This window comes from Oppia nitens, unplaced genomic scaffold (genome assembly GCF_028296485.1).
Source record: "Oppia nitens isolate AA-2021 unplaced genomic scaffold, nextdenovo-longstitch-racon4-pilon3 scaffold5_pilon_pilon_pilon, whole genome shotgun sequence".
Classification (NCBI taxonomy): domain Eukaryota; kingdom Metazoa; phylum Arthropoda; class Arachnida; order Sarcoptiformes; family Oppiidae; genus Oppia; species Oppia nitens.
This window is the reverse complement of record NW_026533243.1, coordinates 6,900,407-6,921,182: the sequence shown is the minus strand read 5'-3', so window position 1 is coordinate 6,921,182 and position 20,776 is coordinate 6,900,407. Positions and strand designations below refer to the sequence as shown.

At 20.5% G+C, this 20,776-nt stretch overlaps 1 protein-coding gene across 1 annotated transcript in view; it reads left to right on the top strand.

Annotated features, from left to right (window-relative positions):
* LOC128961975 (uncharacterized) overlaps positions 1 to 20,776 on the top strand; it is a 39,322-nt gene that overhangs the window by 9,826 nt on the left and 8,720 nt on the right. The window contains exons 3-8 of the mRNA XM_054308318.1: positions 10,569 to 10,814; positions 11,364 to 12,045; positions 12,204 to 12,319; positions 12,548 to 12,606; positions 12,678 to 12,763; positions 13,914 to 13,984. Coding sequence (XP_054164293.1) covers positions 10,620 to 10,814; positions 11,364 to 12,045; positions 12,204 to 12,319; positions 12,548 to 12,606; positions 12,678 to 12,763; positions 13,914 to 13,984 — 1,209 coding nt within the window. The 5' untranslated portion in view covers positions 10,569 to 10,619. The remainder of the gene's footprint in view (positions 1 to 10,568; positions 10,815 to 11,363; positions 12,046 to 12,203; positions 12,320 to 12,547; positions 12,607 to 12,677; positions 12,764 to 13,913; positions 13,985 to 20,776) is intronic.

The following is a 20,776-nucleotide window of genomic DNA, read 5'->3' as shown; positions in this document are numbered from 1 at the left end:
CAATTACTTGAAAAAAGTCATATTAAATATATATTTGACTAGAATTTAACAAAATGTCGATCTGTTAACAGTTGATATATGACTGCCAAAATAAGCATAATAAAGACATATACTCTACATATTAAATAATTTAGGCATAACTAAAAAATAATATTATAATAATATATAATATTAAATATTCTTAATATTAAAGTTAATATCTCAGCGCAATATAAGAATATAGACATCATATGACATCACATTTATGTTTTAGCTGTCATTTCATAAAATGTATGGCAAAACATCAAATTTATTTTTGTTATTATAAGATTGAGATAGAAAACTCTTACTATATATACTTAAATATATATACATTTAAACCACAAACATATGAATATTAAAATAATTTTACTTTTAAAATCAAATTATTACGGAAATAAATATTTATCAAACTGTGATCTTTGTTTTTATTAAATAAAATATTTAGGAATATTATTATTTGAGATGTATTTTTTCATCATTACATTTCATACAGATTATAGATATTTGTAAGTATTGTAACATTTGTTATTGTTAATTTAAGACAAATGAGATTAATTAAATTATTTATTAACTATGCACTTAAATATTTAATATTAAAAATGCATTGTATTTAATATAAAATATTATTATAAAGTTTTATATAATAATTATAATATTAAACATGCAATTTGTAACTATTATAATATATAAATCATTCTAATTAAGTCAAATATTTGATATTTTAACAGTATATGTCTAATTTCTATATACTATAGTATAATTTAGATTATTATAAAATATTGCACAAAAATTTCTATGATAGTTGAAAAATTAATTAGTCGTAATTAGTAAATTATTGGGTATTATTTAATAATAAATAATAGTTAAAATCATATTAATGTCCTTTTTTGACTTATTTTTAAAAATATTTTAACTTTAAAGGTTTGCGCTAAACCGCTTTTTAAACAACATATTCATATTTTTATTATAATTTTACTAATACTTATAAATTATAAGTTATAATAGAAAATATATATTATTAATAAATATAACTAAGAATTTTTTAAATAAGATTATATTTTATAATTTAATGATTTTGAAAGAATTTTTTAATTTATATAGTTTTTTGTGTTATTAAAGGTTTGAATTATATTAATATTAATATTATTTTATGTCAATTGTTAATATAAAGTAATATATTTAAAATTTAGTATAAATATAACAACAAATAAAAAAATTGTTGTTTTAAATAAAAATTTGACTAACATTTAAATTGTTTTTATGCTTAACATGTAATTTTGAAATATTATTGAAAGATATTCAAAATTGCAAATTAATTTATTTAACACCACTATTTACACAACAATAATACATTATTTATATAAAATATATATAAGTCTTATATAAATATATATTAATTTTGTTATTTTTTTCAAATAAATTTATTAAGTAATTATATCAATTTTAATTAAATGTAAATATAACTATTATTTTTTAGTCTATTTTTAAATATTCTAGAATTATGAAAATTCATTAATGTGTTATAATACTGTGTATAAGTTTACATAACTTTTTATTAGAAAATGTACAAATGTTTATAACTAACAATTTCCATAATACAATATTAATTGTAAAATATATATATTATATGTATTAATTAGTGATAAATGAATATTAACTATTTTATGTCATCAATCAATCAATTAAATTAATTAAATTTAAAACTTAAAATGTATCAATTTTTAATTTTTAACTCAATAAATTATACATTATGTGTATGATTTTATTTTATGTACTTTATTACTGATTTGATTAAGGTGACAAATTAAAGTATTTGTAACTTATTATACAAATATATATTATAATAAATAAATTAAATTTGTTGTTTGTATAGAAAATTTCTAAAACAAATATTTGTAAAAAGGGCTTCAAAAAAGATTTTTAGTCTAAATTTTTTAATACAAATAAAATAGTAAAATTGTCAAAAGTTATTAAATAATTACTTTCTGATTAATTTAATCTTAAAGTAATTTTATTTTTTATATTTTTTTCAATTATCTAAATGAAGAATATTTATAATTTATACATGTTTTAACATATTATTTTAATATATGTAAATTTATTTTGATATTTATTACATTTATTTATAAATTATTATAATTTAAAAATATTTGTCACTTTTAAGATTATATTATTAGATTATGCTGCATATTTTTTCTAATAAATATATTTATATTATTTATTTTTGAAATAAAATACAATAAATGTCAACTATAATATTAATACGATAGCAAATTTTGTGTTAATGTATTATGTTTTGTCGTAAAATGGTGTTAATGTTAACTGACTTTTGGTTAATTGTAATATTGAATGTGTTTTTGTCAAATGTATTTAAATCATAAGAGATATTCATATAATCTCTGAATAACAACAAAAATAATAATTGACAAAAAGTTTTTTTAGCATATTTAATAAATATTATATATAGTAAAGTATATATATTATATACATAGTATCTCATCATATTTTACTATTATTATATATCACATTTTAGTATTATATTAAGATATCAGAGTTTTCAGTCATCAATTTATTATGGTTAGTATAACTAGAATGGCTAAATAGAAATCTTTAATAAATTTTACTTTAATATTATACTATGGTATCACCATATCTATAGCTATTGTAATAATGTATAATATATTGTGCATTACTATCCAAATGGGATCCCTATATATAAAATTAATAAAATTATCGAATTACAGTATAATTATAGATTTTTTATTTTTATTCATAATTCATTAATAGACTTAAGATTTTAATTTAATGTAATTAAATGATTTATTTGTTATTTTGAATATTAATTAAAACACTAATAATAATAATTATTATTATTTATTGTTTGTATTTATTATGTCTTGTTACAAGATTACAAAAATTGAAAAAACTAAATTAACATGGGGATCTAATAAACAGAAATTTCTTTTATAAACTTTCTAGAAATTTCCATATTTCCTTTTGCCAACTAAGTATATCACTAAAAATAACATAAAAATAAATCTATATTTAAACATAATTTTTATAAGAACATTATTGTAGTAATTAATAGATTTTTAAAAATATTTTGAATTCATATATAAGTTATACTACAACATTGAAAAATTGCAATTATTTGATGACTAATAATAATTTAGATTATTTTTTAAAAATTTACAATAGTTTTGCATAAAAAGAATCTGTTATTTTATAATAACAATATTTTAGAATTAATAAAGACATTAGAAATTAAATAATAATATAACATAACATTATTATACACATAACACTAAGTCTGAATTTATAATTTGTTTTATTAATTTAATTAAACTGATAGTTAGCATTCAATACAATTTTATACAATAACATTTAAATTTACCGTATATATACATATTATATATTATACCAGTTAATATTAGTTACTGTAATCATTGATTTATTTAAATGTATGTTTTATTATGTCAATTTCAATACTTTCTTTTTTTATTGTCATATAAAAATTAATTTAATTTTTAGTTGTATATTATAAAACTATATTTTAGCAAAATAATATATTTTATAGAGTGGTCAGCATATTACTTCAATAACTAGCACTACACACTTTTATTATATTATTAGTAATACCGTAATTCATATTATGCACATTTATATTAGGAATAAAATTAATTATACCGAAAGTATATTATTATATATGTATTATTTTATATTAATATTAAGTTTTGACATATTTTTATATATTTGTATGTTTTATATTTATTTACATACTGTAAAGTTACAATTTTAAAAAGAACAAATTACCATGATCATTTTAGAATAAATTAATTGTATAGTCAGTAACTATCAGATTAGTATATAACTAATTTATGTCCAAAATTATCTTTTTTTTATTTACAGTATTGTTGTATAAATATATTATTATTATATTAAAAAATCTATTATCGTTTTATATTCAAATTACTATAAATCTTAGATAATTTTATTTTTATTTTACATAATTATTTTTTGATATATTGAATAATTTATTGTTGCTATTATTATTTATAATTAAATTAATTTATTGAAAGTCAGCAAATTTCGACATTTCAATTGCATTGTTTGACTACAATCGTACAATTGTTTGCATTTTATTCATTGATCTGTAAATGTATTTTTCAACTGTTATTTATAATTAAAAATATAATAATATAAATCATGCAGAAAATAAAATAAAATTTATTATATAGCTAGCTATACAACATTTATTTATATAACACACACATATATATATATTGTACTAATAATGTATAATAAGATAATATGTATATGTAATTTGAATTTTTATAAAAATAATGGTTTGCAGGAAAAAGAGATAATTGAAGTGCTTGTGTTTGTTCATAGTATAACTTTTTCATGTGTCATATTTATAATAATAATAATCATAATCATAATATATATATTGTATATACAGTATATATATATATATATATATATACGATGTTTATAACAATAAATGCTTATCACAGCCAAGTTTTAATTTAAGCACTGTTTCACACATTTTTATTATTATTATATCTAACATATATGAATGTACTGGTAATATAACATTCATTACAATTACAGTACATATAGTTGTATATTAAAGGCATAAATGCATTCAAATCTCATTTCCGATTCAATTCCATAATCCATTGCATTTGACTTTTACTTTTCACATGTCTTTTAGAGACAACTTTTTTAGTATATTCATAGTGTGTCTCAAACATTGAACCATAAAATTCATTGTTGTATTTAATATATATATATATATATGTCTTTTGTCATTAATTATCCCATTAGTACAGATAAACACATAAAGTTTTGTAGTTTGACAGCAAAAGTTATTTTAAATGTTTGTCATCAAACTTATCTCCAGTCGTTGTCTTTAACAATGAGTTTCAGTAAATTTTACACTAATAATGGCACTAACTTTCAAAGAATATTCTGTACAATATATTATTATAAAATTATAATTTAGTCAAATGTGTGGCAATAATGATTAGTAATGTCTTATTATAGTTTTTTGGAAGTATTAGACGTTTATATTGACATTTTAAAAATGTTTTAACCTAATTAATTTTAATACTATTATTTACCCGTCATATGGAGTCAATCATTTGGTTACTTTAATTAACTCAAGTTCGGCTCATTAAAGGCGTTCATATTAGAGATTTACATATACAGACAAAAAATATATGTAAAATAATAATTATTATCCAAAATTAGATTTGTAATGATATTTAATATCATTTGTTTAAAGTTTTGATAAATAATAATTATCAATTATCAATAGCAATAGTAATAATCTAAATTAATATATCAGCTATTCTATCAAAATAGTCGCAACAAATCACAAAAATTGGACGTCTTAAACGTATTGTGTTTAACCTAAATATAAGATTTTAATGTAAATATAGTACATTACTTACTGTAAAAGCCATTCATTGATTGCATCTATTTTTAGGAGATAAACATTTATATTCTCCACACAATTTTATAATGTAATTTTAGATTTAACATTTGTTTTTTAAAAATATTTTTTTTTAATTTCATTCTCTATAATAATTTACATATTTATAATATTTAAAAACTTGCAGTCTTTTAAAATTCTATATAAATCAGTACTAATAATATATAGATTTATTATATTTCGAAAAATAAATTCAAAAAATAATTGCAAAAATACAGTAATTATTTTTTAATTTAATTTGTTAAATAATGTATGTTATAAACCTCTATAATGTAATTTATAAAATATACCATAAAAATACACTATTAAAAACTATAAAGACTATGAAAAACTATTTTAAGATAATGTATTTAAGTTTAATTGACACTATTTATAAATTGTATAAATTATAAATATAAGATTATGAATATACAGTATATAAAATAAATATATTTATTAAATTATATAATGTATTGAAAAACTGTTAAAATATATCAGAATTACTGTTTTATAATATTAATCATAAATTTGTATCTTTATTTATAATATTTATATCATATAATATTCATATAATTAATTTAATTAATATAACTTGTATATAATATAATATACTGTATATTGTTAATTATAATATCACTATTACAAATCACAATTTTTTTAATTTTTATTTATTAATATTTTAACTAACTAAATGTAGTAAAAATGATATAAATAGTGTATAATAAGTTATATTAATAAAAAATAATAATTTGTTTTAAAATTGATTTTTGTGATTATCTGTGAGCAGAAACCTTAGTACTATTTATAAATTTAATCTATTCTTATAATATACTAAAACATAAGTACTGTATATATTAAATATATGAGATTTTTTTGTATTAACAGTTAATGAAGTATAAATAAAAATATAGTATGATTGCATACAATAGTTTATTATTTTTATTAAAAAATTGCAACAATTGTATTATTTTTAGATAAAATTGATTACTTATATAAATAATAGATAAGCTTTATATTTAACCAAAACATTCATATTTTTATAAACTTAGATAATATAGAGATAAAGAATTCAAACAAAAAAGTGATTATATAATAGAGATTTATATTTCAAAATCTCTCGAATCATATTCAGTAAAAATATTATAATCGAGTTAAAAATTTATAGCCATTTTAATTAACATATTTTAATATTTGTTTACAGTATTATTAAATTAAATCATAAAATTGTATCTTTATATTTTTATTATTTCAGCAAATTAAACAGTTAATTATTTATATTTTATTTAAAATATATAAAACTTTTAATTAACTTTTAATTATAAATTGAAAAAATGCATATAATATTTTATCTAATATGCACATAAACAAGTTAAACATATTGTAATTAGCATTGTTGGCAGAGACCAATTGTTTGTATTGGCCAATTTTACATACAAACAAAATTTAGCGCAACTTAGTGTTAAAAACATTGATATAAACAAAATAAGCCATGTTTTATAATAAAAACAGATTTAATAATATATTTTAATTTTTAATTATTTCATTTTAATTATTTAAAAACAATGATTATTATAACAATAATGCATTTTCTAGCAATTATATTTTTAATAAATTTTTCAACATAGTATATATTAGTTTTAGAATTTGTATAATACTGTACATCAATACATTGTATTATACAAAGTCAAAATTCAAAATCTTGTATTTTTCCAACCCTGATAATTAGTATTAAATTTTATGTATAGTTTTAGTGCTTACAGTAATTAAGATCAAAAAGTAATACAAATTTTCAAACTTTTATCATATATTTTATTACAAATGCTTTTAAAAATATAGCTCTTTTATATCTAAATTTTATTGAAATGAGATAAAAATATTTATGTGTTTTTGTTTAGCACTTAGAGAAACAAACAATATATTAATAGATTTGAAAGCTTTTTAAAGTAATTTTGTCACAACATTGACGACAACACAGTGTTGTTTGAAGAATAAAATATATTGTCATTTCATTAATGGTTGTGTTATAACACAACAGGTAGTGAACCGACCATTTATGGTGTAATCCCTTTAGAGACTTGACTTAAAACAATAATTCATTGATTTTCTTTATTCACTACAAAAAATTGATAACATTTATTGTATGCATTAGTGATCTGCAATTTGCATATAACAAAGCAAAACTTAATTAATTCAAATTTTAACTATAATTTTATTTTCGTGAAATGTTTATAACTGTTGAAATTATATAATAAATATAAATATAATTAAAAAATGTATTTTATGACTAATCTAATATCTAATAATGTTATTAGTAAACATTTATATAATATATAAAAATAATACAATATGTATTAATAATACAATATGTATTAATAATACAATATGTATTAATAATACAATATGTATTAATAATCAACATGTAACTAAAAATATGTTATTATATACTTATTTATAATAATAAATGCATTATTTATTTACAATTTCTTACATTAAATTTATAAATTGTTAATTATAATAATTGATAAACAATTTAAGATACTATTTTAAATTCAAATAAATTAAAGTGCAAATTCCACTATTATAATATTACAGTATTATGTATTACATATAGAGTTCGATCAAAATTCTCAGTGAGGGAAGTTCCTAAAAAATCCCTCCAATTTTCCCGGAAAATATGGAAAATATTTTATTTTCCTTCTCTTGATTGTTAGAAAGGGAAAATGTATTATATATTATTACGATAAATAGTACCAAAACTTATTTTTTGCAAAAATAAATTTAATATTTAAAAATAAATTTTAATTCAATAAATTTAGTGATGCTATTTATCTATAGAACTTAAAATAATTTTAAAAATACAGTTAAATATAATATTTTTCAAACATTATAATAAAATGTGTTATTTAGAGTTTAATAGATGACAGCACAAGGAAATAGATTCTCTAGGAATTCCCAGAGATCTGGGAAGATAAGGAACTTTGCGAATATGACGAGTAAATCTTATATAACCCTAATTACATATAACATAAAGCTTAAAGTATTGAAACAATTAGTCAATTTAACTATATTTTTGAATGACTTTAGTCAAAGTTTAATATATATTTATAGATTATATAGCATTTTCAACTCAGTCATTATGATTGAAAGTATTACAGAATATTACAGAATATTAAATATGTTTATGAATCATATATGCGATTATGTAAAAATAACTTTTGCCCAAAAATGATATTTATGCCATTTATTTAGCTATAACTATATAACCGATAAAAACATGTTATTATGTAAAATAGCAATGTTTTATTATTTCAATAAAAATTAGGACATTTTTATTTATTTGACAATTGAAAAATTGTGAAATATGACAATTTGTTTGTTATTTGATAAACGCTAATACATTTAGATATACAAACAGAAAATTAAATTAAAATGTTATTGAAAATCTAATAAAAGTAAATTCAAATTAATTTAATAGATAACATTAGATAATAGAAATAAGTGTATGAATATAACAAAAGCTGGTAATAAATAATTCAAATGATATTGTCATTTAAATATCATTTAATTGAAGTACATTTTCTAGTAGTAGAAGCATTGGTAGCATAATTGTAGTACAATATTATGGAACACCCTATCGGTGTTTCTTTATAATAATTTTGTAAATATTTAAGCGATAAAACCATACATTTATTTTTCTTTGATATTTAATATATATATAAGTTTAATATATTAAATATTATATAATAAAAAATAGTAATGTTGTGATTGATTAAAGTATATAATATTATATACTGTATAATATATAATAATAAGTAGTATTACAGTATATACTCATTAATTTCTAATATGGTTTAATTTTTTTGTTTGTTTAATATTTCTAACTATTGTTTAGACTTAATGATATGCTCACAAAACTTGTCATCAAAATTGTTTGTTTATTATTACATTTAATTTTTGTTTTTTATATCATAAACTGTTTTTATGTTGTATTACTACTGTTGTATTTCATAAGTATATAAATTTGTTGCTTTTTTGTAATAATGTTTTTATAAGACATTTCAAGAAATATATTAATATAAATAACAATTATAAATATAAATATATGGGTAGACTAAGACAGTTGTATATTTATATGTATAATTTTATACATAAAATGACAATAAGATGGCATAAATTAAAACTGTGTTTTTTGTTAAATATTTTATATAATATTAAATAAAATATTAATAATTTTATGCTGTATAGTATTGCAAAATAAATTTAACGCTTAATGTTTTAAACATAAACCCAAGGATTTTTAGTAATAAATTAAAAATATCACCAAAATTTTAGTAACAAATTCAGCAAAATATAGAATATTCTGTATTTGGACACCAAATAATCAAAATAGTATTGCTATACCAACACACACACATATATATATATATATATATATATATAGTATTAAGAGTATAAATAATATTTATAATATACACATACACACCTACAGTGTCACTTTATAAATTGGTTACATTTAATACTAAATTATTGAATACTTAAGCAAATTAGTTTAACTTTTTTAAAAAATATGGTCACGTTTTAGTCGTTACACTATTTTGAGCACTACTACTATATTATCAAATTTGCCTAATTTTGTATTCACAACCTTAACAATTGATGTTAACAATAATAAAACATATGAATTGATCAAATTAAATGTACTTATATTATATATTTGCATATTTTTGTATTTGTACAAAATATAGAGTATTTTATGTCAAATAAATAATAAAGTATATCCTATATAGTACTTATCCTATATATCGTTTGAAAAATATAAATCAATTTATTATTATAATTGACAAATAAATATAAATTAAAAATATGTTAATTTTATGACAAAAGCAGTTCATTATTTTATTGACATATTTTAGTTATTATTCAAATCTAATTATTATTTATACATAATACATAATACATTATTGAAAATTTAAATAAATATTCAATATTTTAGTTATATAGAAATATTTAAATTGTTATAAATGTATTAAAACATTTAATTTATTATATAATTTGCATCCATTTACAGGATTATCACCATTGAGAACAAAATTTTGATAACAAATTAGTGCCAAAAAAAATGATGAACTTATGTAAATCAGGTATCAGTGCCCGAACTAAATCATTGAGAGAAAAGTTTAGCCGAAACAGGAGTTATTCAGAGCTGTCATTCAAGGACTCGTCGACCTCATCGACACCGACGGGCGACGCACCGCCGTTTAGATATAGTGTACGCACACATTCAAGGGGTTATATACCCACACTACCAGAACAGGTATGTTATCAAACTTAATGTCATATCATCTGAAATTATTTAAATTTAATGTCAAATTTTAAAAATACTGTTATATTTATTTAAATTAATTTACAAAATTTTTTAAATGGTTTTAAATTTTTGTTAACTTTTATCTCACAATTTAATATTTCCATACAAATACAAATCATTATTACAATAAAATATTCTGTTAAATAATAGTTATATTTAGTGATTCCCAGATATTATAATAACATGAGATTTTCTAGTTATTTATAGTAAAACATTTTTAGCTTTCATTTTGTACACTAATGACTACACACTACAGGTATATTGCAGTCAATTGTAGCCAACATTTGTTGCTTTTACTTTATATACTGTATATTGAATTGAATTGCGAGATACATTAATTGAGATATTGATCGATAGATATACAGTTATGTATTATATAATGTACATTAATATATATATTAATATATATACATATTCCTGTATTTTAAACAATAGGAAAAATAAATTTATAATAAATTTATTAAATATTAATGACTTGTTATTTGATTGTAACGAAAGGGTCGACAAAACAGTGCGGATGCGATACAAGTGACGAGTATTCCGGGCGAACAGATATCCAATTCATATAACATATTACCAGAAGAGGCCTATTGTAGCGCTTTAGACATCAACAGTGGTGATGACGGGCCCCGATTCCCGTGGCAGTGTGATGTGGCCATACAATGTGAACTCATATCAACCAATGCACTGACCGCAGCACAGCCTAAGTTAGCAAAATCAGGCACTCATGCGTCCAATACGAGCACATCATTAACGCCAGACCAGCACTCAGGCAGCCATAAACAAGGAATTCGCTTCTGGAAGAGCTCATACATATTGGGTCACAATAGCAATGTTAGCGATGACAACAAAAAACCAGTTCCGCAGAAAAAACGTGACCACAAGTCTGTATTGCAAAGGGCAGCCTCTTTTGATTCGCGTGGATACTCACGACTCGTCCAAAGTTCAACACCCAATTCGCCCACACTTTCCTCACAAGAAGTCGCTCAAACACATCTATACGTTCCCCAACACATACAGACACTTACTCCCAGTCACGAGACATCAAATGCCAGTTCACTTGAGGGAACACCACCTCTATATCGAAGAGAAAGGAGACAGAGTTCGGGCACAAATTCGGCGCCCAATTCTCGTAGCGGTACACCTCCTCTAACACCACCATATAATATCTATCGGACAGGTATTTAAAAGGAACTCATATATTAATAACTAAATAAGACATGCATTTGTACTATACATCTTTAGTTTATCTAATTTATAAATATTTACAAATATAATATTATTAAAAAAAACTAATTGATTGAATTAATCATAAATAATTATAATATTGCAAAACAGGTCCATTCAGTCAACCGGTCAGTAGAAAGATTAGTAGTGAAAAAAGAAGGTTATGTTTTTTCAAGAAACAGCCCAGTTCTGCACCCGACTCTTTTGATAACGATTCCCGACCTCAGGTTTATACTATTTATTATTTTATTTTACTATTAATTATATAAATACTTAGAAGTGAAAATATATTTATATTTATTATTATGATATTATTTATGAAAAATTAATAACATTAATAACATATAAAATATTTGTAAAATGTTAAATGTTTTTGATAATACAATTACTGTATTATTATTATTAGTTAAAATCAGAAATAATTAATGCAATTATTTATTAATTTATACTAAAAGTCTCCCGAAAAACATGATAAGCCCAGTGTTGAAGTCTTCACATTTGACACAATGCACAGGTAGTCTAACATTTGATGTTTATATATATATTTATGTTATAATAATAGTTTGTCATTGATTTTAATGTCAGACTTCTTGATATATCATTGCGAGCGACCTCTGAATCAAAAGATATGCTGCAAAAGCCTTTACTTCTTAACATACCAACAGCTGGAGGTAAGTGTACACTAATTCACAGATAATCACCACTTATATAGTGATCTTATATTGTTTATTATATCATCACTTCACCACAAATCAGACACATACACATACACATACACATACACATACACATACACATACACATACACATACACATACACATACACATACACATACACATACACATACACATACACATACACATACACATACACATACACATACACATACACATACACATACACATACACATACACATACACATACACATACACATACACATACACATACACATACACATACACATACACATACACATACACATACACATTATGCAATAGATATTTAATAAATAATTTGATGAGTATTAAGAAAATTACATTTTACTTGTAAAGTGAATCATATATATAAAATACTTACATTCAATCACATGAAAAAAATATGTTTTATGTAATTATTTTGATATTAAATAGTAATCTAATACTATAGTTACTAGTTTAGTATATCAAATCTATTATTGTTAATTGACATATTGTGGATAACTTTAAAATTTTAATTTAAATATACAGTAACATTAAATTATATTAAAACCATGAAAGTTATGAGATTTATTGGGATTTTAATTGACATAAGCAGTGATTAAATCAGGAGATTTAAGGCTCAATATATTTACATAAATAAAAGTAAATATATTAAATTAATAATTTAATACAAAAATATCATAAATTGACAAAAAAACTATTCTCATTAATTATTAATATAACATTCTTTGATATAAAATTACACTATTAGTTAGAGTTAGATATAATACAATATAGTTAATCGAAAATAAATTTGATTTTATCAATATATTTTTAAGTTATTGATTGACATATTTTGATTTTCATTAGAAATTACATTAGATTTATATTAAAATCAATTTCTTTACTATAAGAATATTGATTTAATTTTTTCTCCATTATTTGCTTATTCAATGATTATAAATGTTTATATTCTAAAACTATTTAATATTATAAGCTATATTATGATACTAAATATTATCATTACAATTACTAGTAGTAGTAGTGGTAGTAGTATTAGTATTAGTATCATATTATGATATATTGTAGTGAGAATTCATGAAACGAAACTAACGATTATTTTGATCTCTGCTTCACTCTAGGGTTAAGTGTATCTAAAGAGTCGGTACCTCACGGATACATGAGTCTGCCCTCACCTAATGTTCAGTCAGAGGTAAGTACTTAAACAACATTTTTCTCTCATCCAATTCATACATATATTATTTTATGTCAATATTTGTGCGTTAATTATGTTTAATTTAATTGTTATTTTATAACTATTTACATGAAATATGCAAATTTTTTTTATTGTTTTTTAATATTTAGTAGCAATAATAATAAATAAATAAATATATAAAAAGTAATTATTTTAATATTTTATTTCAAAATATATACAATTTTATGCAATTAATTATATAATGTAAATAATAAAATATAATTTGTAAATATTAGAACAAAATTAAAAAATAATACAAAAATATAATTATTCAAACAAACATTTATGTCTGTTATTGAATAATCGACAATTATATATATACTATATATATTTAAAATACTATTTTTTATTTAAAAATTATTTAATTTTTGTGTTATAATTACTATTTTGTGTGACTATGAGTGTCAAATCGTTTGTGTTTTATTCTCATAATTAATGTTATATACTGTTTAACAAATCTAATGGTATGTCACTTGAATTATAATTTATTATTTGTATTACTTTATATTACTTAGAATTTTAATGATTTTATATTTAAAAGCCTATGTATTTTTAATTATTTTAACATATTTTTCATAATTTTTAGTGGAGAATAATTGCGATATATATATGATAAAACTATTTATAAAATAGTATAAATTATATGTAACTTATGATATAATAATTATATTAGTAAATCACACTGTATGTATGCATGTATGTGTGTGTGTGTATGTATGTGTATGTTTGTGTGTGTGTGTGTGTGTGTGTGTGTGTRTGTATGTGTGTATGTTTGTGTGTGTATGTGTGTRTGTGTGTGTGTGTGTGTGTGTATGTGTGTKTGTGTGTGTGTGTGTGTGTATGTGTGTATGTGTGTATGTGTGTATGTGTGTATGTGTGTATGTGTGTATGTGTGTATGTGTGTATGTGTGTATGTGTGTATGTGTGTATGTGTGTATGTGTGTATGTGTGTATGTGTGTATGTGTGTATGTGTGTATGTGTGTATGTGTGTATGTGTGTATGTGTGTATGTGTGTATGTGTGTATGTGTGTATGTGTGTATGTGTGTATGTGTGTATGTGTGTATGTGTGTATGTGTGTATGTGTGTATGTGTGTATGTGTGTATGTGTGTATGTGTGTATGTGTGTATGTGTGTATGTGTGTATGTGTGTATGTGTGTATGTGTGTATGTGTGTATGTGTGTATGTGTGTATGTGTGTATGTGTGTATGTGTGTATGTGTGTATGTGTTTATTTGGTTAATTATTTAATAAAAATGCTAATGAAATTCATTGTCAAATAAGGCTTATTATTGACAATAAGCTATACTAAACCAATACTAAAGTCTTGATTTTTTAATATGTTTGGTGTCTCACAAAAAGCTAATTTAAATGTACATTATATCAAACTAATTGATAACCCAATACTAAGATCTTTGTCTTTAAAACAAAACAAAAAAACCATTTATTGATCACTAATGTTAAATACGTGCGAACTCTTTGTAACCAACATTTTAAAAAGCGCTAAAAGTTAGTGAAACTGTTTTATCGATTATTTAATATATATTTAAGAAATTCTCCTCAAATATTACTCATCTGTAAAACAGTAATTATTTGACAATATATGTCACTCGGCTTTTAATTTAAACTTTTCAATTCATTAAAGGATTGAAAAGTTAAATATTTATACCTTATTTAACAACTTATTTATATTAAGTTTGCTAAATATTTTAGATTTACGCTAAATTTTTTCAGCACTTATTTAAAAAAATAAAGTTAAATATTTTATTTTTAGTTAAGTTTTGAATTTGTATGTCTTTAATGTTACGTTTTATTTGTATTATTTAAAAATTTATATTCTTTGTATAAAATAATATATAAGCTATAAGTTTAATATATTAACAAGAGTTTACTGTAGACAAACCAAAATGATTATATGTTTTACTTATATTTTTAATAAATTACTGTATATTCTTCTATAATACTGTATAATGCCATAATCATGATTATTATCTAAAAAAGGATTATAATTGTAAAATTACTTATTGTAGTATTAGTATTGAATATTGATATGAATTATATCATAAAAATTAAATTGTAATCTTTTAAAATATTATTTTAATAAAATTGTTGTTTATAGTTAGCTAATTATGAATCCATACTTACAGTATATTATAGTTTTATTATATCAATATTAATCGATGTGTATTCTATTAATATATTTAGAGTTTAGGCAACTATCATAGGGAGGGAAGTTTCCTAATCAAATCCATCAAATTCTCACTGAATATATGGAAAATATTATATTTTCCCTTTTTCAACGTTAAAATATATATTTTATATTATTAAATAAATAGTAACAAAAACTAAAATATTTTGCATAAAAATACATTGAAATACTTTTAAATAAATTTTTAAAAATCATTTGTGAGAACAGGTGGGCGTTAAAGTAAAGGATAATAAAGAATTGTTTATTATATATATATTATAGCTAAACTATACTGTATTTATAATACTACTTATCATATTATCTTATGTTAAATAATATATGCAATTATCAATTATGATTATTAAATTATATATATATACATTTGCTTAATATCATTATCTATTACTTAATTATGTTAAAATATTAATTAATAATTATAGAAACTCTAACATAACAATACCTATTTATTATTTACACACATGTATTAAATTCCTGTCAAATTCAATAAAGTTAAGCTAATAATAGTGGGCCAACACATTCAAGACAAATAAAGTCTATCATTATTGTACACATAATCCTATGAATATTGACGGATATAGTGATCAAAATGCGCGGAGAGAACATCCCTAGAGTTGCGGTAAAGGCATAACTATTCTTTATTTTCTAAATTTTTGCAACTTTTTAAAAAATAAATATTCGTTTAACAAAATATTTGGACTATAAATGAATTAAGTTTGGAATATTTTCTTTTATTTAGGAAATTTGTTGGGAATTTACTTAAATTTGGTAAAAATTGTTTAAAATGCAACAAAAATTGTTGACCCCCTCCCCCTATACCACTCCTGAAATCGAAAACCTTTTGCAACCCTGACTTTAATATAACATTTCTTCAAACATTATACTAAAATGAGTTTAGGGTTCATTAGGTAACACAAGGAAATAGATTCCTTAGGAATTCCCAGAAAGCACGAAAAATAAGGAACTTTTTGGAAAATTAATTGCGGGAAAGAAATTGATCGAAATTGATATATATTAGTAATTTAAAATTATTATCCCAATATTTATTCAAACTATAAGAAAATAAATTATCATTTTACAGATTTTTAAAAATAGTAATTATTTTTTATACAATTAATGGATTTGTGCAATTAATTTGTTCATAAATTTAATTATATTTGTTATTTTTTTTAATTATAAATAAATAAGAAATTTTTTATTACTATTGAATTTTTATAGTTTTATTACAATAGTTATCAATTTTTTTAATATTAATTAATTTCTAAGTTTATTAATCATAAGATGTTTTTATAATACAATACAATACAATACATGAATATTATATTTATTTATACATAACTCACAATTACTTACTTATTGAGAAACATTTGAATAATAATCATGAGTTAAAAAGATTAAATTTTTACAAATTTATATTAATTTGTATTTAACAATAGGAAAATTAATTATTAATTCATATACTTCACTAATAACTTACATAAATTTTTACTATTAAAATACAAAATATATACTACATAAAAATATTATTTTATATTTGCAATATTTATTTATAAATATAAAAATGTGATATTTGTACTGTAGTTTGTGTTATATTATAACTTATTTAAATATTATTGAGTTTAAAAAAAAGATTTAATCTAATATTTAGAATATTATACAGTTATTTGATTTGCTTATTATTTAAAAATTTATTTATTTTTAAAAATCTAACTTAAAATAAACAAAAATAAATTTTTATTTTATTTTAGTTGACATTTAAATATTTGTAGTTTTGTGACAAACATTGATGATTTGATCTGACTTTTGATAGCATAACTCTTCACCGGAAACTTTTCATCAAATAATTTATATTTGTTTTTAATATTAAATGTATATTTAATTTCGATAAATTTAATGTAATCATTTAAAATTATGTATTTAAAAATTTTATACATATCAAATATGAATATAATAATTTAAAAATAATATGTGATATATTTTAATATTTAATTAAATTTAACACTATTAAATATATAAAATAATTTATAAATGCAAAGTTATATTAAAAGTATACCTAAAGTATCATTTTATATACCGGTAATCATATGATAAAATAATATTAAGTTTTTTATGATGTCTATATTATTTAGATATTTTTTAAAAACAGTATTAAACTGTAGACTTTAGTGCTTTTAGACTCAAACAAATCAAAGAAACTCATTTAGTGGACAAATAAAGCAAACAAATTATTACATTAAAAATTGTATGCAATTCTCTACAGTTATACAATAGTTAGACAATTATAATATGATATGTAAAAAATTTTCAGAACAAGTAGTAATTGTGCAAAAGTTATTATTATTGTATTTTTGTTTAATATTAAAAAAAAGTTTTGTTAGTATTTTTGTTTATGATATAATATTTATATTAAAAAATAAATAAATTCTATTCGTAGGTAAAAACATATATTTATCATCTATTTATATATAAGTCATTTACACATTTACAGCGTCTCAAAACTAAACAAACACATACAGTAAATATATGCTATATTTATATATATATGATAAAAGAGTATATGTATTATTATATAATAAAATATTAGTTAATTCCACTTGAATAGTGTAATAAGTGATGCAAATCCTTAGCAACCATGTATTACATTACTATACCTTTTAATAAGTGCTTTTTCTCCTAAAGGCATAACATTATCATAATTTTTGTCACATTATGACTGCGTGTATGTGTCTTATGATCAGTGAAAGCAACACTTTTTTTAATCAATTTTTTAATATAATAGCTTATATTTTTATAATTATATTACTGTTTACTGTTAGTCACGCTATCGATTACCCAGAATATAGCTTACAACGTGTTGACTCTTTAATTAAAGAGCCATTAACTTATTGAAACTTATAGTTCATTGTATGATATTTTTTTAAATAACAACTAAATATTATATTCATATATATTTATGATTATAATTATACAATATTGTTACTATTCTTAAATTGCGAAAAAATTATTGAAACTAATGTTTCAATTCAATCGATTGGTAACTTTTGATTAGACTTATGTTTAGTCCAACAATGATTAGAGAGATGCAATTGGAGGCCATGAGAAATACCATTTCAAATAATTATCTTAATTGTGACGGCTTTTCATGGAAATGGAGAGCATTTATGATAGCTTTGAATCAACCGCTTTGCTTCTGTAGCCGTCGTTTCTCTACATTTCCCGTCTATTATGCCGTCAATTATTTGCATTTTGCTAAGAATGTAAGTCTTGTCTCTGTTTTAACTATTCTTTTATAAAGTTTTTTTTTGATGAAAACAATTTGTATTTTGTATGTTTCTTAACAATTGTACAAATGTTTTCTATATTATTATTATTATTATCTTACAATTTAACCACAATAGTATCATTTTGAATTGTTTTGTTTACAATATTTTCTATTGAAATATCCTAAAAACCATTTTAATTGCTTTAGCTTTTTTGTTAGCCCTTAAAACTGCTGTACAATAACAATATTAAGCTAAGACTTTAGTTTATATGCTTAAAGAATTTGAAAAATACTATAATATTATTTTCAACTGAAAATCTACTTTCAATATTTTGTTTAAATTATTAAGAAAACAGAATATTCTTTATAAAATTCTGTGCTTTAGATTATCTGAATTTCAATTCAATTTTATGCATTACTATTGTATATTTTTGATAAATAATAAAACGATAAAACATATGACATGTTTTCAGAAAAATAAACTTTTAAAATGAATAAAGTATTTATTGATATTCTGTTTGAATATATATAAAAGGGTTTTTCATATATTTGTTCCGGGCGGTTTTTACTATAATTCTTAAGCGGAGTGAGATATATTAATTTTGTAAAAAGTGTATTAAAAAGTGATTTACGCGTGATATTATAAAATATTAAATTTTTAATTTTAATCACGTGATCATATTTAATTTGTGATGTTTGCAAACCACTATGTCAGAACCTAACCTATAAGTGATATAATAAATATTTCATAACAAATTTGTAAAGCTTATATTGGAAATTTATGGAAAGAAATTTTTTTTTAAATTGGTCAAAAAATAATTTTTTTATGGCTTTTCAAACTTGTTGAAAAATACATTATATAAAATAGTCGAAAATTAAAATACTTTATTTATGAATAGTAAACACTTATTAGATAAAGATTTTAATACTATTACTTATTCTAAAAACAAAAATTTTTTATGTCGAATATTTTTTAGATAATCAAATTACAATAAAAAACACAATATTGTAATTCGATAAAGTATTTTGTATTTAAATTTGATTATTAAAAAAATATTCGACATATTTTTTTTTTGTTTTTAGAATAAGCAATAGTATTAAAATCTTTATCTAATAAGTGTCTACTATCCATAAATAACTTCATTTAATTTTCGACTATTTTATATTATTAAATACTTTATAATATCACGCGTAAATCACTTTTTATTACACTTTACAAAATTAATATATCTCACTCCGTTTAAGATTTATAGCAAAAACCGCCCGGAACAAATATATGAAAA